The 16,016-nt window shown below is 41.6% G+C and overlaps 1 protein-coding gene across 2 annotated transcripts in view; it reads left to right on the top strand.

Annotated features, from left to right (window-relative positions):
* Nucleotides 1–10,833, top strand: part of bbs9 (Bardet-Biedl syndrome 9) — a 171,592-nt gene extending 160,759 nt beyond the window's left edge. For both annotated transcript variants that reach the window (XM_051406576.1, XM_051406575.1), the window contains one exon: nucleotides 7,591–10,833. In XM_051406576.1, coding sequence (XP_051262536.1) covers nucleotides 7,591–7,928 — 338 coding nt within the window. In that variant the 3' untranslated portion in view covers nucleotides 7,929–10,833. The remainder of the gene's footprint in view (nucleotides 1–7,590) is intronic.
* Nucleotides 10,834–16,016: the final 5,183 nt, after the last annotated feature.

Raw genomic sequence — 16,016 nt, 5'->3', positions numbered from 1 at the left:
TACTGGTGTGAACAAGTCTTAAAATGTTTAACTTACAAAACAGTACTTGTATTTCTCACAGCCTGATTTTGACACCAAAACCACAAATCAGAGGGAAAGTGTTCAGAAATGAGTGGATAATCAAAATAAATGCAGATGTTCATTCCATGATATGGTTAAGCAATCTGTGTGCTGTCATGCACTTTAACATGTGACGTATCCCCTTAGAGCAGGGCTGCCCAAAGCGGAGCCCACTGGCCAAAGTTGTCTTGCCAGATGTTTCTAACCGGGGGAAAAAAATACAGTTTGACATCTTAGAAATACAAATAGGTGTTTGCTTGGCCCTCCAATGGAAAAGATTTGGGCACACCTGTCTTAGAAGGAAGGGCCACTGCAGACATATACAGAGTTATTACAGGTGATCGGCTTTATTCTATAAAGAAACGTGTGTGTGTGTGTGTGTGTGTGTGTGTGTGTGTGTGTGTGTGTGTGTGTGTGTGTGTGTGTGTGTGTGTGTGTGTATGGAACTTAGTGTGTCAAATGTTTAAGTGTATACTGTGTGGTTTATGAGTTTAGTAATGAACTTGCAATATCTTCTGTCTTCTATGGATAATATTTTAAAAGTTAAACATTTTAGAACGCAACTTTTGAGCTTTTTCTGTTTGTGTGTGTGTGTGTGTGTGTGTGTGTGTGTGTGTGTGTGTGTGAGTGCACATGTGTGTGTCCCTCTCTCTGTCACACACACGATCATTTCCCACGCTGTCGACCACACAGCTTTGTTTTTAGACTTCACATAATACTGTTGTGTCCTGTCCGACCGCCTCGTCTGGACCACATGAACGAACACACACACACACACACACACACACACACACACACACACACACACACACACACACACACACGATCTCAGTAGGCACACACACTCACAAATGCACACTCAAAGACACACACTACACCACAGATCCAATCAGTCAGTCCTTGGCAGATTCTCTTTCTCTCTCTCTACACACACACACACACACACACACACACACTCTACAGAATGGATTCTGTAAATCAGAAGGTTTCAGCAGCAGTCTCCTGCATGCTGATTGGTCCGGGATGCGGGCGATCTGTGCGGCAGCCTCTATTTTGACTACGGCTGCCTGCAGATGAATGCAGTGCCGTGATCCGCCGCTAACACACGAATCCAGGCGGAACATGTGGGCTTTGAAAGCAGCTCAGATAGCGCCGCTCTCCTTATCTAATCGTCACGCCGACTTTTGTTGCTGTGGTTTTTCTTTTTGTTCAACAAGGAACAAACAAGTGTTGCCCTCTAAACTCCAGGGAGAGATGAAGAACCTTGATATGTTGAAAGCGGAGTGTGTTGCAGGATGAATTTGGTAATAAGATGATTTAGAAAACATGGAATCATTTAGGTGTTCAGTTCATTTACATCACTTTTAGGAAAGTGCCGATCTAATACTACTTGGATATCAGAGGAAAACAAAGTCCAATCCAATATGCTCCATTAGCCTAAACTATTAGATAAAGGCTAAACTAACAATGGCTCTGTTAGTCGAGTATTATTAACAGCTTGGTTGTTTGAGAGGGCAATAGATGGATCTGTATCGATATCAGTTGACACTCAAGGTTGTGGCATCTGTTTTTTTTAACGTTTTGTTCATTTTCATTGTCATCAAACCATTCAATAATCCCCTTGTGTCCTATATGAAAGCATCTGAATTTGTTGTTTCTCCTCGCATCCATTCAGGTTTTTTCTTTCATATCTCACCTTTCTGTATATCTAAATTGAAAAAAACACTTGTAATTACCCACAGTCCTTCCTGCCAAAAGCCTAAACAAAGGGGAACGTGTAAAACGTGAAAACTCAAAGCTACTCCAATAAAACTCCGTACTGGTCTCCCTCCTTATGTTAATAGGAAACTTTATTCTGGTCACTATTACGTTTCCTTCCAAACGTACTTGCTGTTGCAAATTAGTCATATGTAAACGTAATTTCTAGGTGACAGGGTTGGAAAGGGTTGGGTGAGGAGAACAGCAGCACCGTAACTTCAAACAAGAGATCAATCTTGCAGCCCAGCATTGTGCTTTTTTTCCAGCCTCACGTTCACACTGGGAGCTGCCCAGTACAACCACAGCCCTCTGCCGGAGAAGCTTCCCTGCAGCAGCTGGGTGTTCACGGAGCGTTACTCATTCACTTTTCCCGTCCGCAGTTTACCAGGGGATTTGAACTGGCAACCACAAACCAAAACCTTAGTAATATATATACACAAAATCTGATTCCATGACAAAAACATATATCATACAGTTGAGGTGAAGATTCCACAATGGACTAATAAACCGTCACTGTTCAAATTAAAATGTTCTAAAATGAATATGGAAACATGGAAACCCAAAGTAAGCTGGAGGAGACGTACAACCATAGTTACACAGAACCAACTAACAAACCACACAAGGGCAATCATGTCATTAGGCCCGGCAGCCTCTGCATGAACGAGCTGATTTGCCAGTTTCTTTTTTTTCCGCGCTGACAAGTTGTTCCTGAAAATGAAACACCTCCTCAGTAATTTGGGGGGAACAATATTATAATAGATTTATTCCCTTAAGTATCGTTCTCTGAAGTCAACGATGTGCAACGTCAGGAACTACATTACCCACGTTTTCCTGTCAGAGTGATCCCATCCAGACACGGCTGTAGCAGATTCACGTGGGATTAAAATGGCTGCAGACTGCGGTAATCCTGACGAAAACCACCAGACGGTTCCAGGTAGCTCCAGTCCCATGTGAAAAGGGTTTAACGTCACTTCGTTCCCGGCCGCTCAGAGCGACGTGGAGCACCGGCCTCTGCTCTGTTTAGTCTACAGACTTCCACTTTGTTAGTTTGTTGAAGTAGCAGACTGACAAGATGTGACCTGACCCCGCTGGATTTCCATACAGGAGGGAAGCTGCCATCTTGTCTTACAACGTCAATGTTTATCGACCCCTTGCTACTGCTCCCCCGAGGACCCGGCTCTCACACGCTCTTTTATTTCCTGCTGAGAGTAAAATAAGAAAACCTAAGAGAAAGGACGGTAGCTTCCCTGGGAGCTGGAAAATGGTCTTGACATACAAGCTCAGGGAACGTTTTCAAAAATCAGCTCATTCTGTTTTTATAGGAGTGTTATGCTACACAGATCCCACATGAGAACGTCCCGCATCGTTCCCATCAGACCTCATATTCGCTGTGACTTCCTTTTCATCAACATCTCAGTAAGAACTGCCACTCCACGACCACGAAGCTCAAATCAAAGCACACATCAAAAGACGCACCAATAACAATGAAGACCGTTCAACAGCGGCACAGAATGAAGCAGTCAATGAAGACAAGTGATCAAAAGAGAGACAGAGAGTGTCAAAAGGAGAATCTGCCCTTCTATAATCAACCTTTGAGGAATAGATAAAGTTCTTCACTCCAGCAGCAGGAGTCAAAAGAACATTGCAGCTAATTAGAAGACGCATGTAAAAATGTTAGAGGAGCTGTCCGTTCAGCACCACAAAACTACAACACAAGTAAAAAGAAATTAGAAATTATAATATTTATATTTTTTCAGTGTCCTGTGTTCTAAGCCCTCAAAGAGATTCGGGGCTATATAAATATAATTGAATGGTCTTTTTTTTCTCACCTCACTGTTAAAATACTGTGATTATTTTACATTTTTTCAATTATATAGTCTAACTAATAAATTGGCCAAACCGATATTGACAAGGAATTTGAGTAATGACATTCCTGAGATATGGTAAATGGACCTTTCTAATCTTCCGACCACTCAAAGCACTGTATGTCACATTCACATTCATACAGTGATGACAAAGGCCATCACAACAGAAAGTAATTCATTCATCCACATATCTCGCTCAAAGACACTTCAACATGCAGCAGGAGGAGCCAGGAATCGAACCACCAACCGTCCGATCAGTGTAGGACCCGCTCTACCTCCGGAGCCACAACCCTGTTATAGTTAACCTTTATGTTGTGTTTATGTCATGTTTGTGTTATGAAAACAAGCCGAAGAGGCGATAACCAAACACCTTTGACCTGAGCAGAGCACTGTTTGACCTTTGCCTCCAACAATGATTGTTAAGCTGCCAAAATCACCTGACTGCTACCGGGATCAGTTTCAGGCTGAACTCGAGGTTCACACTCGTGGTCAACCCACTTATATTGATTGTTCTTCTTTTCCAAACCTTTATTTATCGAGAAAAAAACCAAAAAGCATTCAGCGACTCTATTATGCTTCAATAACACACTGATGCACAACCAGTCCTCTACTGTTACTATTGGTTTTTAAAGGCCAACATCGATTTGTCTTTTCTTTATTTCTGTAAAAATTGTCATTTATAAGCTGTTCTGGAGCTTCGGACTGTACCAGCAAACTCAATCTGCTGATGAACACCATGTGATACGGTTGAAAGCTCCAGAACAGCTACTGAACTGTTTCTCTGTCCACTGTTTCCATCTAAAGAAAATATGTGTGTATTACAGATCAATTAAACAATACATAATGTAATCAGGTAAACTATCTATGTATCAGTCAGATCAGACGTTTGATATCTAAAATTTAATAAAAGCATGATATAAGTTTACATTTAATACAGACATGAAGAGCTGGTGATGGGAAGTACAATGAATCAGTCCAAAGTTTGGGAGTAAACAAGTTTCACAGCTGTGATATGAAAACTTACTTTACTTTCGTATGTTTAACTTTTTGTGTTTGTCTTCCTTGTGTTGTTTGTTGTAGGGAAGTTGTATAAATCCTCCATGAATCCTCTATGATTGGAACGATATATAATATATTTATATATGTTTTTCTTTAACACAAGTATTTACAAACCCAAAGAATTTACAAAATGACAACAGAAATACAGTTCTAATATTTTAATCATCAATCAATCAATCTCACACACACACACACACACACACACACACACACACACACACACACAGTCTCCTGGTATCTGTTGGCTCAGCTGCTGAGGAGCGATATGCGGAGAGGGTGTGTGTGTGTTTCTGTAGTGGTGACCAGACGTCCCGTCCGGATTAGACTGTCGCTACAGGATTAACCCACTCACACACACTAATGATGTGGTCACATAAGAGCACATGAAGACACACAGTTTCTTTGTGGCACTCTTTCTTTTTTGTCTTTTACTGCTTAGATACGGACACTCCCTCAGCCAGCGTTTCTTTCATGTCTGACTGTAAAAGTTCTGAGGCCACCGAGAGAGCATTTGCATGTCAATGTGTGAATTTGCACGTTTTATACAACAGCTTTTTACACAATTTGCGGTCGCCTATTGGTGTGTTTGTGCTCGTAAATGGGTTCGTTCTCACTTGTTCTGCATGAGCAGAAACATTTGTTGTGTCTGTCGGAGCATGGAAGTTTATAAGTGTGTTTTGTGTCCTGGAGACGGAGTGTTCCTGTTTGTGTGTTCTTTATTTCTTGTACTTACTGTTGCAGTTTTGAGGTTATGTGGTTATTTGGAGTTATTTGCCCCTGGTCTGCTGTGTCGGGGATGGGTCGGCAGACGAGTGCCTGTAGGCGGATAAACACAATTTGTTTAATGAGCCTCCTCACTTAGCGTCTATTGAACTGTCTGTTAAACTGTGAAACCTAAAATAGCTGCAAACCACACATTTAACTTGTACATATCAGTTGATGTATAATCATCCTCCGTGTTTGTTTTCACTTTCCATCCTGTGTGAGCCGCCTAAAAGACGAAGGAAAAGAAACGCCAGCTTCGAACACTGTAAAACTTCATACTTTCTCACTGCTTTTCATCTCAAAGACCCCTAAATTGATACAAATTAGACTACGGTCCACCATTTTATAAGATTTTGTCCCCCATCGGATAGGATCTTTGTTTTTAGATGTTTTATTACAGAAAATGTATTAAACCTATGACCAAAGGGTCACACATTCTGTCTTTGTGTTACTTACAGATACCCCACTTTGAAAAACACTGGACCAGAAAACTATTGTTTCTAGTGATTAATTAAATTATTAAATACATTTTTCCTCTCTTGATTGAGTATTGTTTTTAGAGCTGAGAAAGCATGTCCGGTCCTCACTAAAAGCAGTTGCATATTGATGCAAAATTAATTTCAGCTGTTAGTTTGGTACAGTTACATACTGCAGTATAGACAGTTTATGGCACCGTCCCTCTCTCTCTCTCTCTCTCTCTCTCTCTCTCTCTCTCTCTGTCTAAGCCCTAGACGATGAGCCGTCTGATTAGAGCTCCTCTCTGGAGTCTGTGAATACACACACACTTTTCCAGAGCAGTCTGTAGTCTCCACGTACATGCAAAGACAGATACATCCACACACATGCAGACACTTTAAGAGGCTGAGCGACAGTCTACTACACACACACACACACACACACACACACACACACACACAGTGAGATACCAGGCTGTAGTCTCCAGTCTCTAAACCCTCTCAGTTCTCATAGAGATAAGAAGTGCGTCTCATTGTTGGCAGACAACGGTCCCGTTATCACCTTATCAGAGAGTCAGTCCAATCTCGAGGAGGCGGGGCTGCAGAGTGTGTGTGTGTGTGTGTGGGTGTGTGTGTGTTTGACAGGGGTTGGGGGGTGCTTTGGTTAAGTGGGGCTCCTTTGTCATGCAACAGGTGCTGTTGTCGCTCAATTTGTCTTGATGCTAAAGGCTTCTGAGAGCTGCAGTGTGTTTGCATCAGTGTGTTCAAGAACAAAACACAGCTGACTGTTCAAACGTCCGTTAATCCTCATTCTCACTCCCGACTAACTGACTGACAATGTGACGACCCATCCGAGGTCGTACTTTATAAAGACGACACGTGGCTCATTAACACTTTGAGCACAACCCCTGTCAGTGCAGAGAATACGTCCCCACGAAGCCGGACAATGTCAGACAACAGAACGGGTATAGAATAGTAATTTGATCGCAGCTCATAAATACTGATTCATTCATTCAACTCTTCATTCTCAGATCAAATCACTATTTTATGATCCCAAAGTTGTATTAATGTTAAGTTTGTCTAATAAGTTAATGACAGCTGTGGTTTGTGATCAGCTATACTGACAATTACACCATGTCTGCAGGTTCTTAAAAAGTGAATTTTAGATCTCAAAATGTCTTGAATATGATATGGATCGGTCTTAAAAGTTGCTCGTATTAATACAATTAATAAATATTAACATTTCTGTCTTCTGCGTGTTTCTGACCCGGGTATTTACAATTAGACATGAGTTGTGTGCCGTGTCAGTGTCAAGAAGAACAAAGAAAACGGAATTTTTTTTTATAACTATGACGTATGTCTGGAGAGACAAAGCTCTCTGTGCTCTAAGATTTATGTTTAATATGTTGAGGGACTTTCTGATTATAAAACTGTGGTTTGATCTGATTTGACATCCCAGTGCAGGAGCGATTACATCACTATAGACACAGAAGAACTTATAAAGGAGAACACTAAATTGTGACCTTGACTCACATATATGATGGATGTAATCCACAATTAAGCGTCATATTTAGTCGCATTTAAAGGTGTCTGTATTAATGATCTCTGTTTTCTCTTTTCTCATTCAGAGAAAAAGGAGGTGTCCAAGGAGACGTCAGAAGCCTCCGTGAAAGAAGAAGTGGAAGGCGCAGAGGAGCCGGTCAAGGAGCCAAAAAAGGAGAAGAAGGAGAAAAAGGAGTCGAAGAAGGAGTCGAGCAAAGAGCCCAAGGAGGAGGCAAAGAAGGAGTCCAAGAAAGACTCATCCTCCTCCAAGGAGAAGAAGGAGTCCTCAAAGGAGAAGAAGGAGAAAGACAAAGACAAGGAAGGGAAGGAGGCCAGCAAGGAGTCGGGGGACAAGAAAGTGTCCAAAAAGGTGTCTGTAAAAGTGAAAGAGAAGAAGAAGGAGCCAGAGGCCGGAGACGGCTGACAGGAGCAGTGCAATAAGTTCATATGATATGCATAAATAAAACACAAGATACACATATACACACTCCATATAAATATACATGTATGTATATACAGTGTCCATGTGAACATATACAAGGCAACATAACTCCACACACACACACACACACACACACATTCACATATGCAGTCTAAATATATATTTACATGTAAATACTCATTCAAGGCCATATATCTCGCAAAGCAATTTCCTCTCAGACGCATATTTACATCGTCTAGTAATAGTTGATCCTCACACACACACACACAAACACACACACACACACACACTCTTTCTGTGTCTCTGGGCTGCTGCTGCTGAACCACACCACATCCAGTAGTTTTAGTGTGTGTGTGTGCTCTGGGCAACCGTGGTGAGGTCTGAGCCCACGGAGAGCGAGGAGGAAGGCGAAAATCCTCCTCCTACTGCTTTCCTCAGACATTTCGCTGACTCTCTCCTTCCTCCTCCTCCTCCTCCTCCTCCTCCTCGTCTTCTTCGTCTAGCCTCAGCAGCAGTTGAACCCACAGTCCTGCGCCTCCCTAATCCCAGTCAGGCCCCAAACCACCCCCCCGCCCACGCACACTTGTGGATGTGACGTCGGAACCCGCCCTCTCGCCCCCTCGTGTGGCACCGGGCCTCGCCGGAGCCTCCCCCGCCTCGCCTCTAAGAATAAATCGGCTGCCGCGTCCAGCAGCCCCGCTGCTTCCGGGTAAATCAAGGCCACATCCTACAGCCGCCACCACCACCACCACCACCCCCTCTGACCTCTTCCAGTCAGTTTTGTTTTTTAAATCTGGGACACTCAAGGACACGCGGCTGCTGATGGACACATACTCGGTGCAGCGGGGTCGAACCTGAGACTGTTTTTGTACGGGGGAAACCAACAGGGCGTTTCTGGAAAAAGCAGGGTGGCAATCAGCAGCCTGCAGGGCCGCTTTAACACCCGAGGCTTTTTCTGCTCATCTTCGAGAACATCACGAAGCGGAGGCTCGATATTAAATACACTGCGAGGCACGTGTGTCGTCTACAACATCAGCAGCACATTTCACCAGCTCCATACCATACTGTTTGATATGTTACAGTAAGATGACCGTCACTAGTGCCAGAGGAAGAACAGAGTGTTGTCTAGGTGTGGCTTTTAGAGTAAACTGCACGAGATACTAAATTATTGTAAAAGATCAGTTCACAAATTGCATCAAAGAAACATATTTTCTCCCTTTTATTGGTATCAAACCATGCAGATAGGTAGTTTATGTTGGATCTGTGCACGCTCTCAGTAGAGAGGTCTTATTAAAAACTTTAATAACCAATTGAAGACTGAATGTGTTAAGACAACATTTAACATTTGGGAAAATATTTTTTGGGGTTTGGTTAAAAACAATATTTCATCAAAGTAAGGTACTGGAAAAACTTATAGTTTGGATATTGGTATCAAAGTATTGACCCATATAAAACGTTTAAAACAAATCCCAACTTTTGTTAACAGATCCATCACTGAGATTTCTGCCTCCTCCACTATACTGAAGTCAATCAGTGCTGATATCACAACACTGAACAATTACATTTATCATTCCACATCATCTTCTTCTACAGAAAGTAGCTCCACTGTGAACTGTGTGCTCTGTGGATTATTTACTTTAAGAGGATGGTTTTTTTGGAGGGACTAGAAGAAGCTGCTACTGAGTTCAAATGTAAGTTTATTATACTATTGGGGTGGAGGCAGAAATGTGAGAGACAGATATCTTAAAACCCGGGCTCATCAAACCAAAACTATCTGCATGGTCTGAAAATGGTATTCCCAATACTGACAAAAACAAGATGAAGAATCATTTTATTTCTATCTTCAAAGAGAAATCTTTTAAAATATGTATTACTGGCCTTGTGTTTAGTCAGATTTACAACATAGTTGCAGAAAGATAGAAAAACCTGATCAGTCAAGTTGAAAATGAATCAGGAGCTTTGAATCAAAACAGTCGAGATGGGAATCAGTCTGGACCCATTTCATGGTTTATAAAAACACAAAAAGCCGTTTGAGGAGTTTCCTTCCAGGATGAAGTCACCACTGTTTGTCAGGAGTGAACAAAATGAAGACAAATTCTGGTCACAAACGTCCTTGTTTGACAGTTTTACAGAGCGGGCCCTGTTGATGTTGGAGATATTGTATTACAGGCTCAAAAAATGTTTTTCCTTTTCATTGTAGAAATGTAAAGCTTTGGACAAACAGTCACTCACACACACACACACACACACACACACACACACACACAATTTAGGAGCTTTGAGCTGTATTTCTGCCAGACTTGAAGCTTATAGACTTCAGCCATAGATGCTGTGCCAGCCTAACAAACGACAATCCCAGCAGCTCTGTATACAGTCTGCACCACGTCTGTGCGTTCAGCTTCAGGCCTTCTGTCCACGGGGAACCTTCTGAAGGCTTGAAGGCTTCTCTTCTTGTTATTTGACTGGTCAAAGATCTGATCTCGGTTGGTTTTATGTTTTTAGGGTTTTTAAATGTTAAATATTTGGAACTTTTAGCACGGATAAAAACACAGTCTGAAAGTAGAATGTAAAATAGTTGTTACAGAGGTTCCCATTGGACACAGGGTGCTACTAACAACATGTTACTGTTTCAGAATACCTTGAATGTTTGTAATATAGAGTAGGTTTTGCACTGTTGTATTAGCTGTTCAGATGTACTCAGGCTCCTGTGGTGAGTCTGTTTTTATAGCCACAGTTCATTATAAAAGGAGCAGCTCTACACTTGAAAACAACTGATGATTGTCGACGTGTAGGCTGAAAAAGAGCCCCAACCAAGGAGTTTGAGAATGAAATAAACCTTATTTATGAAATATTTAGTAATAAAAATAATCTACTGTAAGTAATCAAAGCCTTCAATTAGTGCTTTATTTTATATATTGTAACAGCTGTATTGTTATATTGTGTTTCCTTGTATGTTGGTCTTTGTTCTGCTGGTCTGGAAAAGATCAGATTGATTTCATTTGAATTATTCTGTGTTTTTTATTCTAACAGCTACGGGACAAATAACCAGCTGAATTTTACCTGAAGGCTCATCTGCCACTTTAATCTCCTTCCAAACTGAAAGTTTCTTCATAAACTTTATAAAGTTTAAAACAGTAATTTTGCCCTCAGAGTTCGGTGCCGGATCGTCTCCGCTCTGCTCCGACACAGACGCTGTAAGTAGATCACAGCTGTGGTAAGTTCTGATAATAACCTGTAAAGTGATCTTTTAACAACGATCTTAAGGATGTATAGTTAGGAACATTGCTCGCGTTGCTTTGTATTACAGATGTCTTTTGTTAGCTAGCTAGCATAGCACCCAGACAACTGTAACTTGACACCTTAAATGTAATATATAAGTTTAGCCAAGGTATTTTAATGAATTTAGTCATGTGACACTGAAACTTAATGTATAATTCTTGTAGATTACAACCTGGAACGTTGGAACTCACCGGAAGAGTACGGAGAGTTTGGGAAGAGTAAAGAAAAAAGCAGTCAGCGTGCAAACAAACCGTGTGGTTGGCCCCTAAGTTCACTTATTTGGAAGAGAAACTGTAAAATTATGATTATTATTATTATTATGTCTGTTGTAAACGTCCATCGCATTAGGACTTTTTTTTTTTTACATACGTAACTTAAAATAAGTCAATGTCTCGTGGGTGAAAGTCCTGTATTTGTAATGTTCCGTTAACATTACGTAACTGATGTAAGTCAGGTAAAATGAGTCAACTTTGACCTTTGGTTTCACGCGGGACTCAGACCGCTCTCCTGGGTGAAAGTCCACTGTTTGTTTGACCCATCTATCCACCCCACCCCGGACTTTTCACGTCTAGGCGAGGCAAAATGTGACACTCGGTTGGCGGGTCTATTACAGGCTTTGGCGTGAGACTGGCCCGGACCACAGCACATAACTGACCCGCCATACAGAACTTACAATAGATGATATGTGCAGATTGTGATAAAAACAGCTGCTTCTCTGAAGAGCTGATGATGGGAAATCCTCATAAGATATGTGTTGCCCTTAGGCCACAATTCGTTAAATTCTTGGAGTTGTAGCGTATTTCCAGAGTTTTCCCTTTCAAGAAAGACTGAATTTCCGACTTTCCGTCGTCTCGCGAACGCGGCGCGATTTTTTACATTTCTCTGTTCCCCGGAGAGTTGCAAGAGTAAGTGCAGAAAAGAACCTGAACACTTGTCAGGTTGATGAACAGGACTCAGTCTGACGGCTTTTGAAGTGATTGTTTTTGTTTTTTCTTGTCTTTGGGGCTCTGGAGGCGAGGTCAGCTGCAGATTGGGTAACGGTGCTGAAGCAGAGCTGCCGCTGTTTCATTTGGCAGCAGCTCTCAGTGTGTGAACATGCTGCAGCGCCGCAGATACAGTTACACTCTTCTCTCACAATTTCTCTGTTTCTCTTTCTCAATCACTCATATTTTCATTTCAGTCTCTCGGCTCATATCTGTGTTTATCCCCCTCCCACGTTACACACATCAAACTTTTTCTCTGTTTTTGTTTTTCTCTTCAGGTCTATTGAGCCCCCTCTCTGTTAATCTTTCCCTTCATCTCTACATTTTCACATCAATCACCATCTTTCCATTGACACTTCTCACAAAAAAAATCTTTTTGGTCACTTTGTACTCTTTACCTTCTCCTTTCATAGTTTTAAATCTTTTCTCTTTAGTTTTTTTCCTCTCTTACCATCAGTCACTCCATTTTAGTTTTTCCTTTTTTTCCTTCCATAATTTACTTCAAATCTCTGTTCCATCATAACTCTTTTACAATAACTCTTTCTCAATCCCTCTCTTCTGATCCCTCTCAACCCTCGCAAGATTATCAGCCTCTCTTTGTTGTTTTCTTCATACCCTTCCCTGCAGACGGGAACTTTTCCTGGAACTGTGGAACTTTCTTGAAGAAGTACTCATCCTCCCTTTGTCCAAGCATGGAAACTTATTGGTTGAACTTTAATTTCTTTAGCCAATCATGAAAAAGTCTTCAAGCGGCAGAAACTTATGGTGACGTTGGAATTTTGTTTGGAATATTTGTTGAGAATAATAAACATCTCTGATTGGTCAGATACAAACTTTGTGTGTTACACAACCGCCACGTTCGGCTTTCCCTTTGCTCTAAGACTGTTTTCAGTAAGTTTACAGCTAAGAGATAAAGATAAGACAGCATGCTGCGTACAGTAGTAGCAGTAGCAGTAGTACAGCCACAAAGTTTCTGTTTAATTAATGAGCATCAGTCATGGGCTGTTTGTGTCCCATGTAAAACCAAAAGCAAACAGTATGTTACGTCACATGAGCTTTATTTTCAAAAGTCTAACTGGATGTAGCATATTTATTCTTGACCGCAGGGCCCTGCACTTCCAGAAATGATGTGAGAGGGATACCTACAGCGTGATATTGTGAAGCAGACAGTTACTGACCGAGCTGCAGTGTTTAAGGAGTTGGGAGTGAGTCCGTGTTGCCTCAGCATATCACAAATCACAAATTGGTCTCAAGGAAGCGGCTTTAAGTCTGTACAGTATATTAGATCTTAGAAACTCAAATAAGTGAAAAGAGGACAAGGAGAGGAAACTAGGCAGAGAGGCAGAGGTACAGCTTGGAAGCCCATGTGCTTGTAGGACAACAAACAAACGTTATGTGTTCAGTTACAACTTTGCCTGAATTCCAACGGTTCATTGTGGACTTCTCAGAGGTGTCTGATTGTTTTTTCTCGTGTTTTCTTTGCGTCTCATTTTCTTCTGCTGTTCTCAGTTCTCTTGCAAAAGAGATTATGTCATGAAATGATATAATAAGCTGGTAAAACACAAGAAATGGAAGCAAATAAACACCAACAGTAAAAATAGAGAGTAAGTAAATGTATCTGACTGCTGGGAGGTGCTCTGCCAGTGGACATCCGGGGTCATTTCTCTTCCATCCTCACATTCCCTTTTCCTCTCACAAAACTTCTCTTACTCTAATTTTTCCCATCAGGCTTTTCTTCCAGAGCTTCACTTTCTTCCTCTTTTACTCTTTGGTTTGTGTTTTGTATTTGTGACTTTAAACACTTTTCCAGATTTAGTTTTTTCCTCCTCAGTAACTTCTTCCCTCATTCTCGCCTCGGTCCAGTAAAACAGCTCTGATGTGAGGAACCACCAAACATGGCTGCACACACCCAACTGTTAAAAACATCAAACAACAATACTCCAACAATCAAAGTGTAACCGGGCCGCCGCAGTTTGGACACAGTGTAATAAAAGCAGAGTTTGGATTTAGACTTTGAGGAGAAAGCGGCTCAGTGTGGGTTTTATTTCGGAGCTTATTTCAGTCTCTCGGGGGTTTAAGGCGTAAACAAACTGGATTAGATAATTGCCGCATCATTTTACTCTCGCTGCAGATTTGAAGCGTCAGCAACGTTTCACCTCCGCCACAGGGAACTTAAGTGGCTCGGATTTCTTTTTTGTGTGAACAATACTGATCCCATGTTTTGATCCCAGGGGAAAATTACCAGAAATTATATTTAGTTTCCTTGGTAACACATATCTTGGTTTTGTTCCTCTAAGTGACATTACAACATTTTCTCTCTCCCATGAGGAAAGATGGAAAACAGATTTTAGATCATATTTTCATCATTCTGTTTCTGTTCTATTGCTATAAAACAAAGTAAGATACCATAATATTCCCTGAATAACACAACCAGATTATACGTTCTGTTGGCCTATTTTACAGTTTGTTTGATATCATAATAACCTGTAATATTTCTACTGTTCTGTTTGGGTGTCAGAGACAGTAAAATATCCGTCACACAGATTTATAGTCCAAAAATACCCAAAAATGATTTGAATTCTCATTTGATGGAAGCTTTAAGACCCTAAAGGAAAAGCCCTGCATTATGTTCACAGACAGTGTGTTTACAAGTCTTGCTTTCGACATTGCTTTCTGCAGCTACACTGTGGTTAAGGTTAAAGACTCCAAACTGTATGCATTCATAAACACATCTGCCACTATTGGGGCAAACAACCCCCGTGAACCAGCTAACGCAGCATCTGAATAAGGTCCAGGTTATCCGAGAAAAGAAGCAGGTTGCGTGACGTGTTGTTCATGTGGGGAGAATTAAAGGATGGAGTGCATCATGAGGGACACTCCCTGATTTCCTTACAACCCTCGTCCTTTATGAAGATATCCGTATAGAAATGGTGCTGTGGATCATGTGCCACTTCATGGTTCCTGCAGAAAGCCCTGAAGGGAAACCCGTGTTGACTGCTGACTAAACTCACATAGCCAGATCTCCACACTGCGTTGTAGCAGGTTGGAGATGGAGCAAGTGCACAAAAATAATGCACGTTAGGGTAGCACATCTGCGTCGGGAAAAACTCAAACAATCTGATGTTCGCTCATTTGCTTCCAGTTAGGAAGTGGTGTTATTCTGCGTTGTTAAAGTAAGAGGGGAGTGGATTTCTGAAGCTATTCAACCATCCCACAAGCAGTTCTGACAGTGACCCCTTAACCTCCCCTCCTGGCACAGGGACGGTTCCCCCCAGCTTGACTGTTTTTCTTCGCGCCCACTTCCTGAGTGCCTCATCCCCTGGACCAGTTCAGTTTCCGCCATGTGTGCCATCCAGCAAGAGGATCTTTATCTATATGTAGTCTTCTGTGCCCTGTAAAGGTCTAGTCATTTTACTGACAGTTCAGCATGAACAGATAAATGTCGAATTCACACTGAAATTGGTGAGTTTTTTCTTTTCTTTTCTCTTTGACCTTTAAAAGCAGCCACATTGAACATGTCTGGTTGGTATGTTGAGGATGTCTGGAGTGTGTGTGTGTTCCTGTTCTGGTCCAGAGCAGCAGGTAAGGAGCTGAAACAGAATCATGGAGGGAAACAAAACCCCTCACAATTACAATTCTACTTTTACCTCTTTTGTTTAAGAGTTTACAAAGTCAATTATCTGCTGAGCGAGTTTTATGACCTCTGGGCCGTTAAAACCTGTAAGGAAAAGCATCCTTTTCTTCCTTCCTCAAAATCTCTGCAGATATGCAGCTTTTGTCCGACAACAGCGATACACGCCAAGAGATT

The sequence above is a fragment of the Dicentrarchus labrax genome, unplaced genomic scaffold (assembly GCF_905237075.1).
Source record: "Dicentrarchus labrax unplaced genomic scaffold, dlabrax2021, whole genome shotgun sequence".
Lineage (NCBI taxonomy): Eukaryota > Metazoa > Chordata > Actinopteri > Moronidae > Dicentrarchus > Dicentrarchus labrax.
The sequence above is the reverse complement of the archived record's forward strand: the minus strand, read 5'-3'. Positions and strand labels throughout refer to the sequence as shown.